Genomic DNA, 14095 nt, shown 5'->3' with positions numbered 1-14095 from the left:
ATTTTGCTTTATTTGTATTTAGATCTGGAGAACCTACTGTTTCATTCCCTTACAGGATCAGAGTCACAGACATTAACTGTAAAAATCCAACACAATTCTAAAATCATAAAAAAGAAGTTAGGTTTTCTGATCAATTGTCTTATTTGTTCATGGTATACTATTTCTTTAAACACTGTAAAATGGATTTAATTTCTTATTGTTATTAAGTTTGCTCACAAAAAGAGTTTGATTAAAGGTTAAACTTGCCAAGACAAAGGGAAAGGTCACACACACACACACACACACACACACAGGGAATGGAAAAGAAAAATAATTATTTCAATTATTGAAAAGGGTAAGAATAATTATTGGTTTGGGGCCATGTACCCATTAGGGATAAGCTGCAAAGAGTGATTGAACATAAATAGCCAATTAAAATTATCATTTTTTTTTACCTTGGCAAAGACTATTTTAAATTTGTTTTTACACTCCAATGTAGTTAATATATAGGATGTAATATAGTGATTCATCAATTATTTTAGCAAAACTTTAAAGTAACAAAGAGATCAAGAATGCCTTTATAATGCAAGGTCCACATAACGCTCGATTCCATATATATACAAGTGATCATAATGTGTTCTCATTTGAGACAGGAGTTTCTGCCTTTAGAGGATTGACTCACAATTAAAATCCATAATCTGGTTCCCATGGTTACCCATTTCTTTTTATAAAAATCAACATAAATACATGGTAATATATATTTGTAAAGAAGGTGTCTCAAATTCTAACAAATATTTTATTTGAATTTACATTGCATTTCATTTAAAAAATAAAAAATTTCTTCTTTTGATTTTTAAGCTTCAGCTGAGAACTCCTGATAAAAAAACGAAAATAGACTACACAGGTAAGACACTAGGAAGGAATTTAGCAGGATCTGATATAGTTATTCAAGGAGTTGGATAAGTAGCATGTCTCATACTAATTGATGTACTTGAGAGTGTATTTGTAACAAGAAAAACTGCTTCATTCCCTTCCCTTTTAAAACACTACAAAATCATGAATAAGACGATAAAAGGTGTCAAAATATTGCTTATTTGAAATGGTCATTATATTTGCTACTTGTGGTAGACAAAAACAATTTCTGGGAGTTTTGGTTTGGAATATTCAGAGTGGTCTTGAGTGAAAAAAAGTAAAATAGATTTCACTTAAACACACATATCTGTTCACAGAGTGAGAGAATTTGAAGCAAGAATATTTTTATCATCTGCATATGGATGTTGGCTGGAATGAAAGAACAGAATAACACATAATGTTTTTGCACAAACTGAATGGGAGTGTGTGGTCCTGCACTAGTGAGTTGAGTGATCCCTCAATCTTGATTCAGTTCAGGCACTTGTTCATTAAATTCAAAGGCTAGTCTTTTTGTCGCCCAATTTCCTCTTCCTCCATCACTCAATTTACTGTGTTGTATTATCCTAGATTGTGCTTTTCCCCCATGGGTGAATGACCTCATGAACATTTCTATTTCTTATAAACTTAGGAGAGGAAAATATTTACACCTACTGCAAGTTTAAGCATATTATATGTGCAACTAATGACCAGAAGAAACCACTCTTCACCGACCGAGTTCATCCTGTTGGGATTAGTAGACACGATGGAGCTACAGATGGTCCTCTTTTTGCTTTTTCTGGTGATTTACACACTTACAGTTCTGGGGAATGTTGGGATGATCCTCTTAATCAGGACTAATTCCCGACTTCACACACCCATGTATTTCTTCCTGGCTAACCTGTCCTTTGTGGATGTTAGTTACTCTTCCACCATCACCCCTAAGATGCTGGTGGACATGTTATCAGAGGAGAAAACCATCTCCTTTGCTGGCTGCTTTCTGCAACTCTACTTTTTCATCACCATGGCCACAACTGAGTGCATCCTGTTCGGGTTAATGGCTTATGACCGTTATGTGGCCATATGCAACCCTCTACTTTACTCCCTGGTCATGTCCAGGACTGTCTGCCTCAAAATGGCAGCAGGGGCTTTTACAGCAGGATTCTTGAACTCCATGGTTAACACAAGTTATGTGAGCAGCTTGTCATTCTGCAGTTCCAATGTCATCCATCATTTCTTCTGTGACAGCCCTCCACTTTTTAGGCTCTCATGTTCAGACACACACCTAAATGAAAGCATCTTTTCCACATTTGCTGGTGTGAATATCGTGGGAAGTCTGCTGGTCATCCTCACCACCTACTCCTACATTCTCTTTTCTATCTTCCGTATGCATTCAGGGGAAGGGAGGCGCAAAGCCCTCTCAACCTGTGGGTCCCACCTGACAGCTATAACTCTGTTCTATGCCACTACCATCTATACCTATCTGAGACCTAGTTCCAGCTACTCCCTGAATCAGGACAAAGTGGCTTCTGTGTTCTACACGGTGGTGATCCCCATGCTGAATCCTCTGATCTACAGCCTCAGGAATAAGGAAGTAAAGAAAGCTTTATGGAATGTAACTACCAGGACAAGGAATTCTACATTTCTGTGGTAGTTCAGTTGAATTTCTGAACAAAACAGAGTAACCTGTCTTTTGAAGGCTGCTTCAAGACTACAGTTTTTCTTTAGAATATTTTCTGAGTAATTAGTCTACAATATTCAAATATATGTAACAGTGAGGCATAAGGTAAATTACTAGTTATATAAGGCCATAAAATCTTCATGTAATCCTTCCATACTCAACTTTTTTTCACTTCAAAACTTTCTAAGCCTTTTCTCCCTTTCTCTTTCCCTGCCTGACATAAACAGAAAACCACATACACATTTAACTGTGGCAAAGTTTAATCTGTACATGGTTGCAAAGGCATAGGTCAATGTTCCTTGTATTATCTAATTTATATTCTTTAGAATAAACTCATGGATTTTCTGCTCAAAAATTGTTTATCATTTGCAAATAAATTTAATTTAGTTACAGGGATTTGGCTATTTAGAAACTGATGGATACCAAAGCTTTCACAGGAGACAGAAACACATATAGTTTTTGGCAGAAATTCCCCATGGCATTCACCCTTTCCACTGAAGTTGCACATGATAGAGGTAGTGATGTCCATGTCTTCTGGTATGTAGATATTACATGCATTGTTTCCTGTCACAAAGATGTCCAAAGTGTATTCCAATGTTTCCTATGACCCACGTAAGTGAACTTGCCCAGACAGGTGTTCGTGAAGTCATTGGTTTTTTCTATGCAACCATCAGCCATACTCTCACTCACCTGGTCCACGGTGGTTATCTGGCCCTGGACACCCTGCAGATAATGATCAGCTTGTCATAGACATAATTTGCTCTTTGACTAAGTGGCGGTTTCCTCACATCCTTCTGTATCAGCTGGAGGCTCCTTGACTGGATTCTTTCTTTTCTCTGTCCTGGGTATTTAACAGATTCATAGATCAGACTGAGATATTTCACAAGTAAATACTAATATTATATTCCTCTCATTCAATGCTTTAATTTCTTTTAAAACCTACAAATAAAAATAATGGAAGATAAAATTCAGTTATTCTGAGATTTGGGTTTTAGACATATCCTATTTGAGGTTATATTCTCTGCTCTCTAATTAACCTCTCCAAAATTACTGAATCTCCTTGACAGAGTCTACAGGTAATTGCAACTTTGAGAACAATAATTAAGTAATTACCTCGTATGCTTTTTTAAATTCTTTGAACACATTTCTTTCCTTTTTTTTTTTTTTTTTTGGTTTGAATTTTATTTTTTTTTCAGTGTTCCAAAATTCATTGTTTATGCACCATACCCAGTGCTCCATGCAATATGTGCCCTCTTTAATGCCCACCACCAGGCTCATCTTACCCCCACCCCCTCACCTCCAAAGCCCTCAGTTTGTTTCTCAGAGTCCACAGTCTCTTATGGTTTGTCTCCCCCTCCGATTTCCCCTAATTCACTTATCCTCTCCATCTCCCAATGTCTTCCATGTTATTTCTTATGCTCCACATGTAAATGAAACCATATGTTAATTGACTCTCTCTTCTTCACTTATTTCACTCAACATAATCTCTTCCAGTTGTGTCCATGTTGATACAAAAGTTAGGTATTCACCCTTTCTGATGGACGTATAATACTCCATTGTATATATGGACCATATTGTTGTTGAAGGGCATTTTGGCTATTCCCACAGTTTGGCAACTGTGACCATTGCTGCTATGAACATCGGGATTCAGTGTTCACTATATCTGTATGTTTGGGGTAAATACCCAGTAGTGCAATTGCAGGGTCATAGGGTAGCTCTATTTTTAATTTCTTAAGGAATCTCCACACTGTTTTCCAAAGTGGCCGCACTAAATTGCATTCCCACCAACAGTGTAAGAGGGTTCCCCTTTCTCCACATCCTCTCCAACACTTATTGTTTACTGTCTTGTTGATTTTGGCCATTCTAAGTGATATAAGGTGGAATCTCAATGTGGTTTTGATTTTAATCTCCTTGATGGCTAATGACAATGAACATTTTTTCATGTGACTGTTAGCCATTTGTATGTCTTCATTGGAGAAGTGTCTGTTCATGTCTTCTGCCCATTTTTTTATGTGACTATCTGTTTTGTGTGTGTTGAGGAGTTCTTTATAGATCTTAGATATCAGCCCTTTGTCTGTAGTGTCATTTGCAATTATCTCCTCCCATTCTGTGGGGTGCCTCTTTTTTTTTTTTTTTTAATTTTTTATTTTTGATAAACATATATTTTTATCCCCAGGGGTACAGGTCTGTGAATCACCAGGTTTACACACTTCACAGCACTCACCAAATCACATACCCTCCCCAATGTCCATAATCCCACCCCCTTCTCCCAAACCCCCTGCCCCCGGCAACCCTCAGTTTGTTTTGTGAGATTAAGAGTCACTTATGGTTTGTCTCCCTCCCAATCCCATCTTGTTTCATTTATTCTTCTTCTACCCACTTAAGCCTCCATGTTGTATCACCACTTCCTCATATCAGGGAGATCATATGATAGTTGTCTTTCTCTGCTTGACTTATTTCGCTAAGCATGATACGCTCTAGTTCCATCCATGTTGTTGCAAATGGCAAGATTTCATTTCTTTTGATGGCTGCATAGTATTCCATTGTGTATATATACCACATCTTATTGATCCATTCATCTGTTGATGGACATCTAGGTTCTTTCCATAGTTTGGCTATTGTGGACATTGCTGCTATAAACATTCGGGTGCACGTGCCCCTTTGGATCACTACATTTGTATCTTTAGGGTAAATACCCAATAGTGCAATTGCTGGTTCATAGGGCAGTTCTATTTTCAACATTTTGAGGAACCTCCATGCTGTTTTCCAGAGTGGCTGCACCAGCTTGCATTCCCACCAACAGTGTAGGAGGGTTCCCCTTTCTCCGCATCCTCACCAGCATGTGTCATTTCCTGACTTGTTGATTTTAGCCATTCTGATTGGTGTGAGGTGATATCTCATTGTGGTTTTGATTTGTATTTCCCTGATGCCGAGTGATATGGAGCACTTTTTCATGTGTCTGTTCGCCATCTGGATGTATGGAACCAGAAAAGACCTCGAATAGCCAAAGGGATATTGAAAAAGAAAGCCAACGTTGGTGGCATCACAATTCCGGACTTCAGGCTCTATTACAAAGCTGTCATCATCAAGACAGCATGGTACTGGCACAAAAACAGACACATAGATCAATGGAACAGAATAGAGAGCCCAGAAATAGACCCTCAACTCTATGGTCAACTAATCTTCGACAAAGCAGGAAAGAATGTCCAATGGAAAAAAGACAGCCTTTTCAATAAATGGTGCTGGGAAAATTGGACAGCAACATGCAGAAAAATGAAATTGGACCATTCCCTTACACCACACACAAAAATAGACTCAAAATGGATGAAGGACCTCAATGTACGAAAGGAATCCATCAAAATCCTTGAGGAGAACACGGGCAGCAACCTCTTCGACCTCTGCTGCAGCAACATCTTCCTAGGAACAACGCAAAAGGCAAGGGAAGCAAGGGAAAAAATGAACTACTGGGATTTCATCAAGATCAAAAGCTTTTGCACAGCAAAGGAAACAGTTAACAAAATCAAAAGACAACTGACAGAATGGGAGAAGATATTTGCAAACGACATATCAGATAAAGGACTAGTGTCCAGAATCTATAAAGAACTTAGCAAACTCAACACCCAAAGAACAAATAATCCAATCAAGAAATGGGCAGAGGACATGAACAGACATTTCTGCAAAGGGGTGCCTCTTTGTTTTGTTCACTATTTCCATCGCTGTGGAGAAACTTTTGATCTTGACGAAGTCAGTCCCAAAAGTTCGTTTTCGGTTTTGTTTCCTTTGCCTTTGGGGACATGTCTTGAAAGCAGTTGCTGTGGCCAGTGTTGAAGAGGTTACTGCCTATGTTCTCCTCTAGGATTTTGATAGATTCCTGTCTCATGTTCAGGTCTTTAATTCATTTCTAGTTTATCTCTATATGATGTAAGAGAATGGTCGAGTTTTATACTTTTATATATAGCTGTCCAATTTTTCCAGACCCATTTATTGAAAAGAATGTCTTTTTTCCACTGTATATTTTTTCCTGCTTTGTCAAAGATTATTTTACTGTAGAGTTGAGGGTCCACATCTCAGCTCTGTACTCTGTTCCACTGGTCTATGCATCTGTTTTTGTGCCAGTACCATGCTGTCTTGATGATCACAGCTTTGTAGTAATGCCTGAAATCAGGCATTACTACATCAACATCAACATGATGTCCCAAGTTTTGTTTTTCTTTTTCAACATTTCCTTAACAATTCAGGGTCTCTATGGTTCCATACAAATTTTAGGATTATTTGTTCTAGCTCTTTGAAAAATGCTGGTGAAATTTTGATCTAGATGTCATTGAAAGTATAGATTCTCTAGGCAGTATAAACATTTTAACAATATTTATTCTTCTGATCCATGAGCATGAAATGCTCTTCCATCTTTTTGTGTCTTCTTCACTTTCTTTCATGAGTGTTTTCTATAGTTCCTCGAGTACAGGTCTTTTATCTCTTCAGTTAGGTTTATTCCTAGATATCTTATGGTTCTTGGTGCTATAATAAATGGATTCAATTCTCTAATATCCCTTTCTATATTTTCATTGTTAGGGTATATGATAGCAACTGATTTCTATACATTGATTTTATGTCCTGCCACACAGCATCCATTCCTGAATAAAATCCTTTCAAAGTATAGGGATAAAGGGAACATTCCTCAGCGTTATAAAATCTATCATGAGAAACCCACAGTGAATATCATCCTTAATGGGGAAAAGCTGACAGCCTTCCCTATGAGATCAGGAACACGACAAAGATGAACACATGTTTCTTATGTACATTTTGATTATTTCCTTAATCAAAACTATTTATAAAATATTTTAAATTATCCTAATTTCTCATTTATTGTTTATTGCATTTATGTAAAAATGTACAATTATTATATATATTTATGTAACTCAAGATAAATTTAAACTACAAAAACATTGAGACTTCTCATTATTATATAGAGTGGTGATTTATCATTCTCTTTTGTCTTAAGTCCATGGCAATATTTACTAAACTCTTCTTCATGAATTTAATAGTGTTTTTGCCTCTTTGATACACTATGTCATTGCTTTTCTCTTTTTCTGTCTCCCTCATTCTTTTGTTTTGGTTGAATTTTAATTCAAATTCATTATCCAAATATATAGTTGTCAACCAAAATATTGCTTTTCTCTTTTTCTGTCTCCCTCATTCTTTTGTTTTGGTTGAATTTTAATTCAAATTCATTATCCAAATATATAGTTGTCAACCAAAATATTGTCTTATTTAATGATTTTTGAGTAATTTATTTGCTAAAATTAATGAAAGATGTTTAAATTGTATGCATTTAGACTTTGTTTGGGCCAGGATTTTCATCAGTGATCATGTGAGGCCAAGAGAGGCTAGCTTACAAAACCTGTTAGTATCACAAAGTTGAAAAAATAAAGCAAGCAATTTGGAAGAAATCAATATCAACAATCACACACATCCAAAAACACAGCATAAGAGAAAGAGATGATGTTATTAGAAGATGAAGTCCTGCATTTAGGCAGAAAAAAATGTGTACAGAGAGTTTAATCTGAGCATTCAAATAATTTATTTTGATTTAGTTTGTTAAATGTAAACTAACATACACAGTGTAATTTTTATTGCTCTCTTGAAAATAAGAAGTGTACAGTTGTAAACAACAAATAGGTATTTAATAGAAGATGTGCACACACACACACTCACATTATACATGTATGTGTATATAAGGGACTAGGATAAAAGGGGACGGGACAAGGAAATTAGGTATCTGGGTATTATTTTCTTCTGCTAAGATTGTGTTCCAGTTGATTCTCCCACTTTCTAACAGTTTGTCTATTGAAAAGTCACTTAATTATCTAAAATTTCAGCTGCAAAATGCATAAAATAATAATGTCAACCTCAAAGGCTGGCAGGGAGAATTAACTGAAGATTTAAATGGAAAAGAGCTATATGTTTTGAGTTCTCAATGCAAATAGGCTCTCCATACATATGAACCCCCATATGGGTTTTTTTCACCTAGATTTCCTTGTATGTAATTCTGGAAATTCTGTCATTTCATCCCCTTCTACTTAGAGAATCATAGGCAATATTTTCAAAATCTAACACAATTCTGAAATCATAAAAACATGAGTTCATTTTCTTATCCATTGTATTATTTGCGCAGGGTTTAGTATTTCCTTAAATATTGTGCACTTAAGGTAGTTTCTCCTTCTCATTTATTTCACTCAAGAGAGAGTTGAATGGAGAGATACACTTACTCAAAGGATTGTGTGTGTGTCCAAGAGCACACACACACACACACGCAAAAACGCAATTTCACACAAAGGAAACAGAAAGAATGTTTTTTCAATTACTAAAATAACAAAGGAAGAAAAATAATTTGGTACTGGATTTTCTTCTTCTTTTTTTTTCTTTTTTTAAATAAAGATTTTTATTTATTTATTTGACAGAGAGAGATCACAAGTAGACAGAGAGGCAGGCAGAGAGAGAGGAAGGGAAGCAGGCTCCCTGCTGAGCAGAGAGCCCGATGTTGGGCTCAATCCCAGGACCCCGGGATCATGTCCAGAGCTGAAGGCAGAGGCTTAACCCACTGAGCCACCCAGGCGCCCCTGGTACTGGATTTTGTATCCATTTGGGATAAGCTAAAAATAGAAAGGGAGAAGCAGTATTAACAACCAATTATAAGTATTGTTACTTAATTTTTTTACTTCCCTTAAGACTTTTTAAAGTAACATAGAGATCAGGAATTACTTTGTGATACAAGCCCCATATAATGTTTGATTCCATATATCTACCTGTGATCATATACTGTGTACTTTTGAGACTGGAGTGTCTATCTCTAGAGGTCTGACTCACAATTACCTATAATCTAGTCCCATGGTTATTCATTCATCCTTATGAAAACAAAATAAAAGTGTGGCAATGTGTATTTACTCACAAGCCATTTCAAATGTTTACAAAAAAGTAAATTGAATGCCTACTATATTTAATTTACTTTTAAAAATGAAATTTTCTTCCTTTTTCTGTAAACTCCATTGGATTGGAGAACATCTCATAAAAAAAGAAAATCCTAGACTCCCCAGGTAAGACACTGGGAAGAAAGTGATCAGGATTTTGTGCTGTAACTCACTGAGTTGGACAGGTTGCAAGTCTCCTGCTAAGGATGTTATTTAGAAGTGAACTTTGTAATCAGAACAGATTTTGGGATGACTTTTAAAACATAAGAAAATCATTTTTAAAATATATGATAGGAGTCTAAATACTGATAATTAGAGTTGGTCAGTATGGTGGCTGCTTAAAGTACTCACGAGTGATTTCGGGAAAGGAATGCATGAATTTTAGAGTTGAAGAATATTCAGAGTGGTTTTGAGGATAAATGGAAAGGAAAAAAAAAATAGAGCTAAACTCACATACCTGCTCAGTGAATGAGAGAGTTGTCAGCAAGGATATTTTTATCCTTTCATTTGGACATAGATTGTACCGAGACAATAGAATCATGTAAGTAGCTTTTGGGAAACTGAATGGGAGTGTGTGGTCCTGCACTAGTGAGTTGAGAGATTCCCCAATCTTGATTCAGTTCAGACACTTGTTCATTAAATTCAAAGGCAGGTCTATTTGTCGCCCAATTTCCTCTTCTTCCATCACTCAATTTACTGTGTTGTATTATCCTAGATTGTGCTTTTCCCCCATGGGTGAATGACCTCATGAACATTTCTATTTCTTATAAACTTAGGAGAGGAAAATATTTACACCTACTGCAAGTTTAAGCATACTATATGTGCAACTAATGACCAGAAGAAACCACTCTTCACCGACCGAGTTCATCCTGTTGGGATTAGCAGACACAATGGAGCTACAGATGGTCCTCTTTTTGCTTTTTCTGGTGATTTACACACTTACAGTTCTGGGGAATGTTGGGATGATCCTCTTAATCAGGACTAATTCCCGACTTCACACACCCATGTATTTCTTCCTGGCTAACCTGTCCTTTGTGGATGTTAGTTACTCCTCCACCATCACCCCTAAGATGCTGGTGGATCTGTTATCAGAGGAGAAAACCATCTCCTTTGCTGGCTGCTTTCTGCAACTCTACTTTTTCATCGCCTTGGCCACAACTGAGTGCATCCTGTTCGGGTTAATGGCTTATGACCGTTATGTGGCCATATGCAACCCTCTACTTTACTCCCTGGTCATGTCCAGGACTGTCTGCCTCAAAATGGCAGCAGGGGCTTTTACAGCAGGATTCTTGAACTCCATGGTTAACACAAATTATGTGAGCAGCTTGTCATTCTGCAGTTCCAATGTCATCCATCATTTCTTCTGTGACAGCCCTCCACTTTTTAGGCTCTCATGTTCAGACACACACCTAAATGAAAGCATCTTTTCCACATTTGCTTGTGTGAATATGGTTGGGGCTTTGCTGGTCATCCTCACCTCCTACTCCTACATTCTCTTTTCTATCTTCCGTATGCATTCAGGGGAAGGGAGGCGCAAAGCCCTCTCAACCTGTGGGTCCCACCTGACAGCTATAACTCTGTTCTATGCCACTGCCATCTATACCTATCTGAGACCTAGTTCCAGCTACTCCCTGGATCAGGACAAAGTGGCTTCTGTGTTCTACACGGTGGTGATCCCCATGCTGAATCCTCTGATCTACAGCCTCAGGAATAAGGAAGTGAAGAAAGCTTTATGGAATGTAACTACCAGGACAAGGTTCCCTTCCTTTCTCTGATATGCTTGGTAAATTTTCTGAACTAGGTGTTAAATGAATTTTCTAAGTTGATTGAATCCTACAGTTTTCATTAGGATATTTCTAAATAATTGCTTTCTGTTAATTCTCGAGTGCGGGGACCCATTCATGTACAAATGATTCACCAGTCTTATATATGGACTCAGGGATTTCATGTAATTATTGTCTATTTTTGCTGGGTTTTCTCAAATTATTTCTAATGAAATATTGGTTAGAGAATGAAAGAGACACAGTATTTAGAATCAAAAGTCCTAATATCACACAAAACTAACTATATAGAGTACTTATAATTGTTCACTTATTTTTCTTCTGCATCTTTATTTCATCATTTGTGGTTTGTAAGAGATTGTTATGTATCACTTATGTGTAAAACAATTTGAATTTAAAATAGATTTACATTTTAATTTATTGAATTATCTTAGTGGGGAGAGGCTTAAATCAAATTTCAGGACTACAGTTTTAATTGCAGCTATCAACTCACCATCTTTCTTCCCCCATACCAATCTCTGCATATACATATATTTATTAATAAAGAAATGTGAGCTTGTACAAAATGGGATATCAGGAAAGGTACCATCTCATTAGAATGCACCAGTTAAAACTCTCATATTCCCTTGTCTGGTCTTCAAAATGTTTAACCTTTCTTTCCCTTCCATTCTCTTGGGCTGACCCATAGGACCAAGTTACATACACATGCATTCAACTGCTGCCGAGTTTAATCAGTGCATAGTTCCATAGGAGGTAGGTCAACTTTCAGTGGATGAATCTGACATATATTCTTTATAATAAGCTTATGGATTTCCTCTTATAGATATCTCTCAATTGCCCAGACAGGTGTTTGTGATGTCATGAGTGTTGTCTACGCACCTGTGAGCTTTACTCTCACTCACAGGTTCTGAGTGGTTGCCTGGCCTGGACATCTGGCAACAGAATGACAGTTTGTTCTCTGAGATCATTTGTGCATCCTCTGAGTAGCTTGCCTACAATCTTCTGCACCAACTGGCTGCTCACTGGCTAGATTCATTCCACATTCCCTGTCCCCAGTATTTGGTGGGATCATATACTAAGACCAAGATATTTCATAAGTAAATGGCAATAATATATCCCTTCCACTAGATGTTATATTTTCAAGTAAAATTTAATAATTGAAAGAATGTTTGGGAGAGAAAATCCAGTTATCCTGAGATTTGATTTTTAGACACATCCTATTTTAGGTCATGTTCTCTGCTCTCTAATACAGCTTTTTTACACTTATTTTTTCTTATTCACAGAGTCTACAAATACTTTATATTTGGGGGGCTATACGCACTTAATTGTCTTGTCTGCTTTTTAATTACTTAAATACGGGTTTCTTATGTAAATTCTGATTATTTCTTTAACCCATAAACTACTAAAACTATTTTTTAATTATCATAATTTTTTTGTATAGTGTACAACACATTTATGTGAAAAATGTACCAAGAATGGTTTATTTTCATTAACTCAAAATAAATTTAACCTATGAAACCACTGAGATTTCCAATTATTTTATTGAGTGAGCAGACAAGTTGGAAATAATGAAGAATAAGTATTCAAGAATCATATAGGTCTAAATAAACAACCAAAAGAAGAAAAGTTATTGTTATTGAAATCCTGCATGTGGGCAAAAAACAAAACTGTGCAGTTTTATATTATGTATAAGAATAATTTTGGATTTATTTTGTTAAGTGTAATTTAACATGTATGATATAATTTCCATTAATCCAGTAAAAATGGCAGGTATACATTTGTAAACAATAATTAAGTAAAGGCTAGGTGCTGAAACAAGTGAAGTAATAATTCATTTAATTTCACACTACTAAAATAAAAGGTACTTTGTTAACTCATAATAAGCCTACAGAGGATAGAGATAAGTGAAATTTTGTCAAGAAGATAATGCCAAAATGCTGGGTGAACAGGAAAATATTTTTTTAAAAAACTCATTGAGCTGATGTGAGAAGATGTAATCTATAGAAAAGATGTATAAAGAGCTGTATTGAAAATTTATAGCTTTGGGACACCTGGGTGACTCAGTCTACTGAGCTTCTGACTCTTGATTTCAGCTCAAGTCATGATCTCAGGTACATGAGATCGAGACCAACATCTGGCTCCACACTCAGTGAAGAGTCTGCTTGAGATTCTCCCTCTCTCTCTGCCCCTCCCCACCAAACAAATAAATAAATCTTAAAATTAAAAAAAAAGAAAATGTATAAATTCATGGAAATATACAGCTTTATAGAAACAATCTTAAAACAAGTATGTTTATTGAAAATATAGAAAACATCAAATAGAATGTGTTGTGACATTTCTTGATTGGATTATTTGTTCTTTGGGTGTTGAGTTTGCTAAGTTCTTTATAGATTCTGGACACTAGTCCTTTATCTGATATGTCGTTTGCAAATATCTTCTCCCATTCTGTCAGTTGTCTTTTGATTTTGTTAACTGTTTCCTTTGCTGTGCAAAAGCTTTTGATCTTGATGAAATCCCAATAGTTCATTTTTTCCCTTGCTTCCCTTGCCTTTTGCGTTGTTCCTAGGAAGATGTTGCTGCGGCAGAGGTCGAAGAGGTTGCTGCCCGTGTTCTCCTCAAGGATTTTGATGGATTCCTTTTGTACATTGAGGTCCTTCATCCATTTTGAGTCTATTTTTGTGTGTGGTGTAAGGAAATGGTCCAATTTCATTTTTCTGCATGTGGCTGTCCAATTTTCCCAGCACCATTTATTGAAAAGGCTGTCTTTTTTCCATTGGACATTCTTTCCTGCTTTGTCGAAG

General features: G+C 36.4%; 1 protein-coding gene across 1 annotated transcript; it reads left to right on the top strand.

Moving 5' to 3' along the window:
• Nucleotides 1-1573: 1573 nt before the first annotated feature.
• Nucleotides 1574-11288, top strand: LOC131809978 (olfactory receptor 5AU1-like). Its single transcript, XM_059137527.1, has 3 exons — nucleotides 1574-2517; nucleotides 6690-6747; nucleotides 10290-11288. The coding sequence occupies exons 1-3, from the start codon at nucleotides 1574-1576 to the stop codon at nucleotides 11286-11288; spliced, it is 2001 nt and encodes a 666-aa protein (XP_058993510.1).
• The last annotated feature ends 2807 nt before the right edge of the window (nucleotides 11289-14095 follow it).

Source organism: Mustela lutreola, chromosome 1 (assembly GCF_030435805.1).
Source record: "Mustela lutreola isolate mMusLut2 chromosome 1, mMusLut2.pri, whole genome shotgun sequence".
In the NCBI taxonomy this organism is placed as follows: Eukaryota; Metazoa; Chordata; class Mammalia; order Carnivora; family Mustelidae; genus Mustela; species Mustela lutreola.
The sequence above is the reverse complement of the archived record's forward strand: the minus strand, read 5'-3'. Positions and strand labels throughout refer to the sequence as shown.

What these genes read in the sequence shown, in the direction of transcription:
- LOC131809978 (XM_059137527.1), top strand. Translation starts at nt 1,574, where the DNA reads ATGACCAGAAGAAACCACTCTTCACCGACCGAGTTCATCCTGTTGGGA. An exon ending in AGGAATTCTACATTTCTGTG is followed by an intron (nt 2,518 to 6,689) that starts GTAGTTCAGTTG and finishes TGATGATCACAG; the next exon opens with CTTTGTAGTAATGCCTGAAA. An exon ending in ACATCAACATGATGTCCCAA is followed by an intron (nt 6,748 to 10,289) that starts GTTTTGTTTTTC and finishes TTATAAACTTAG; the next exon opens with GAGAGGAAAATATTTACACC.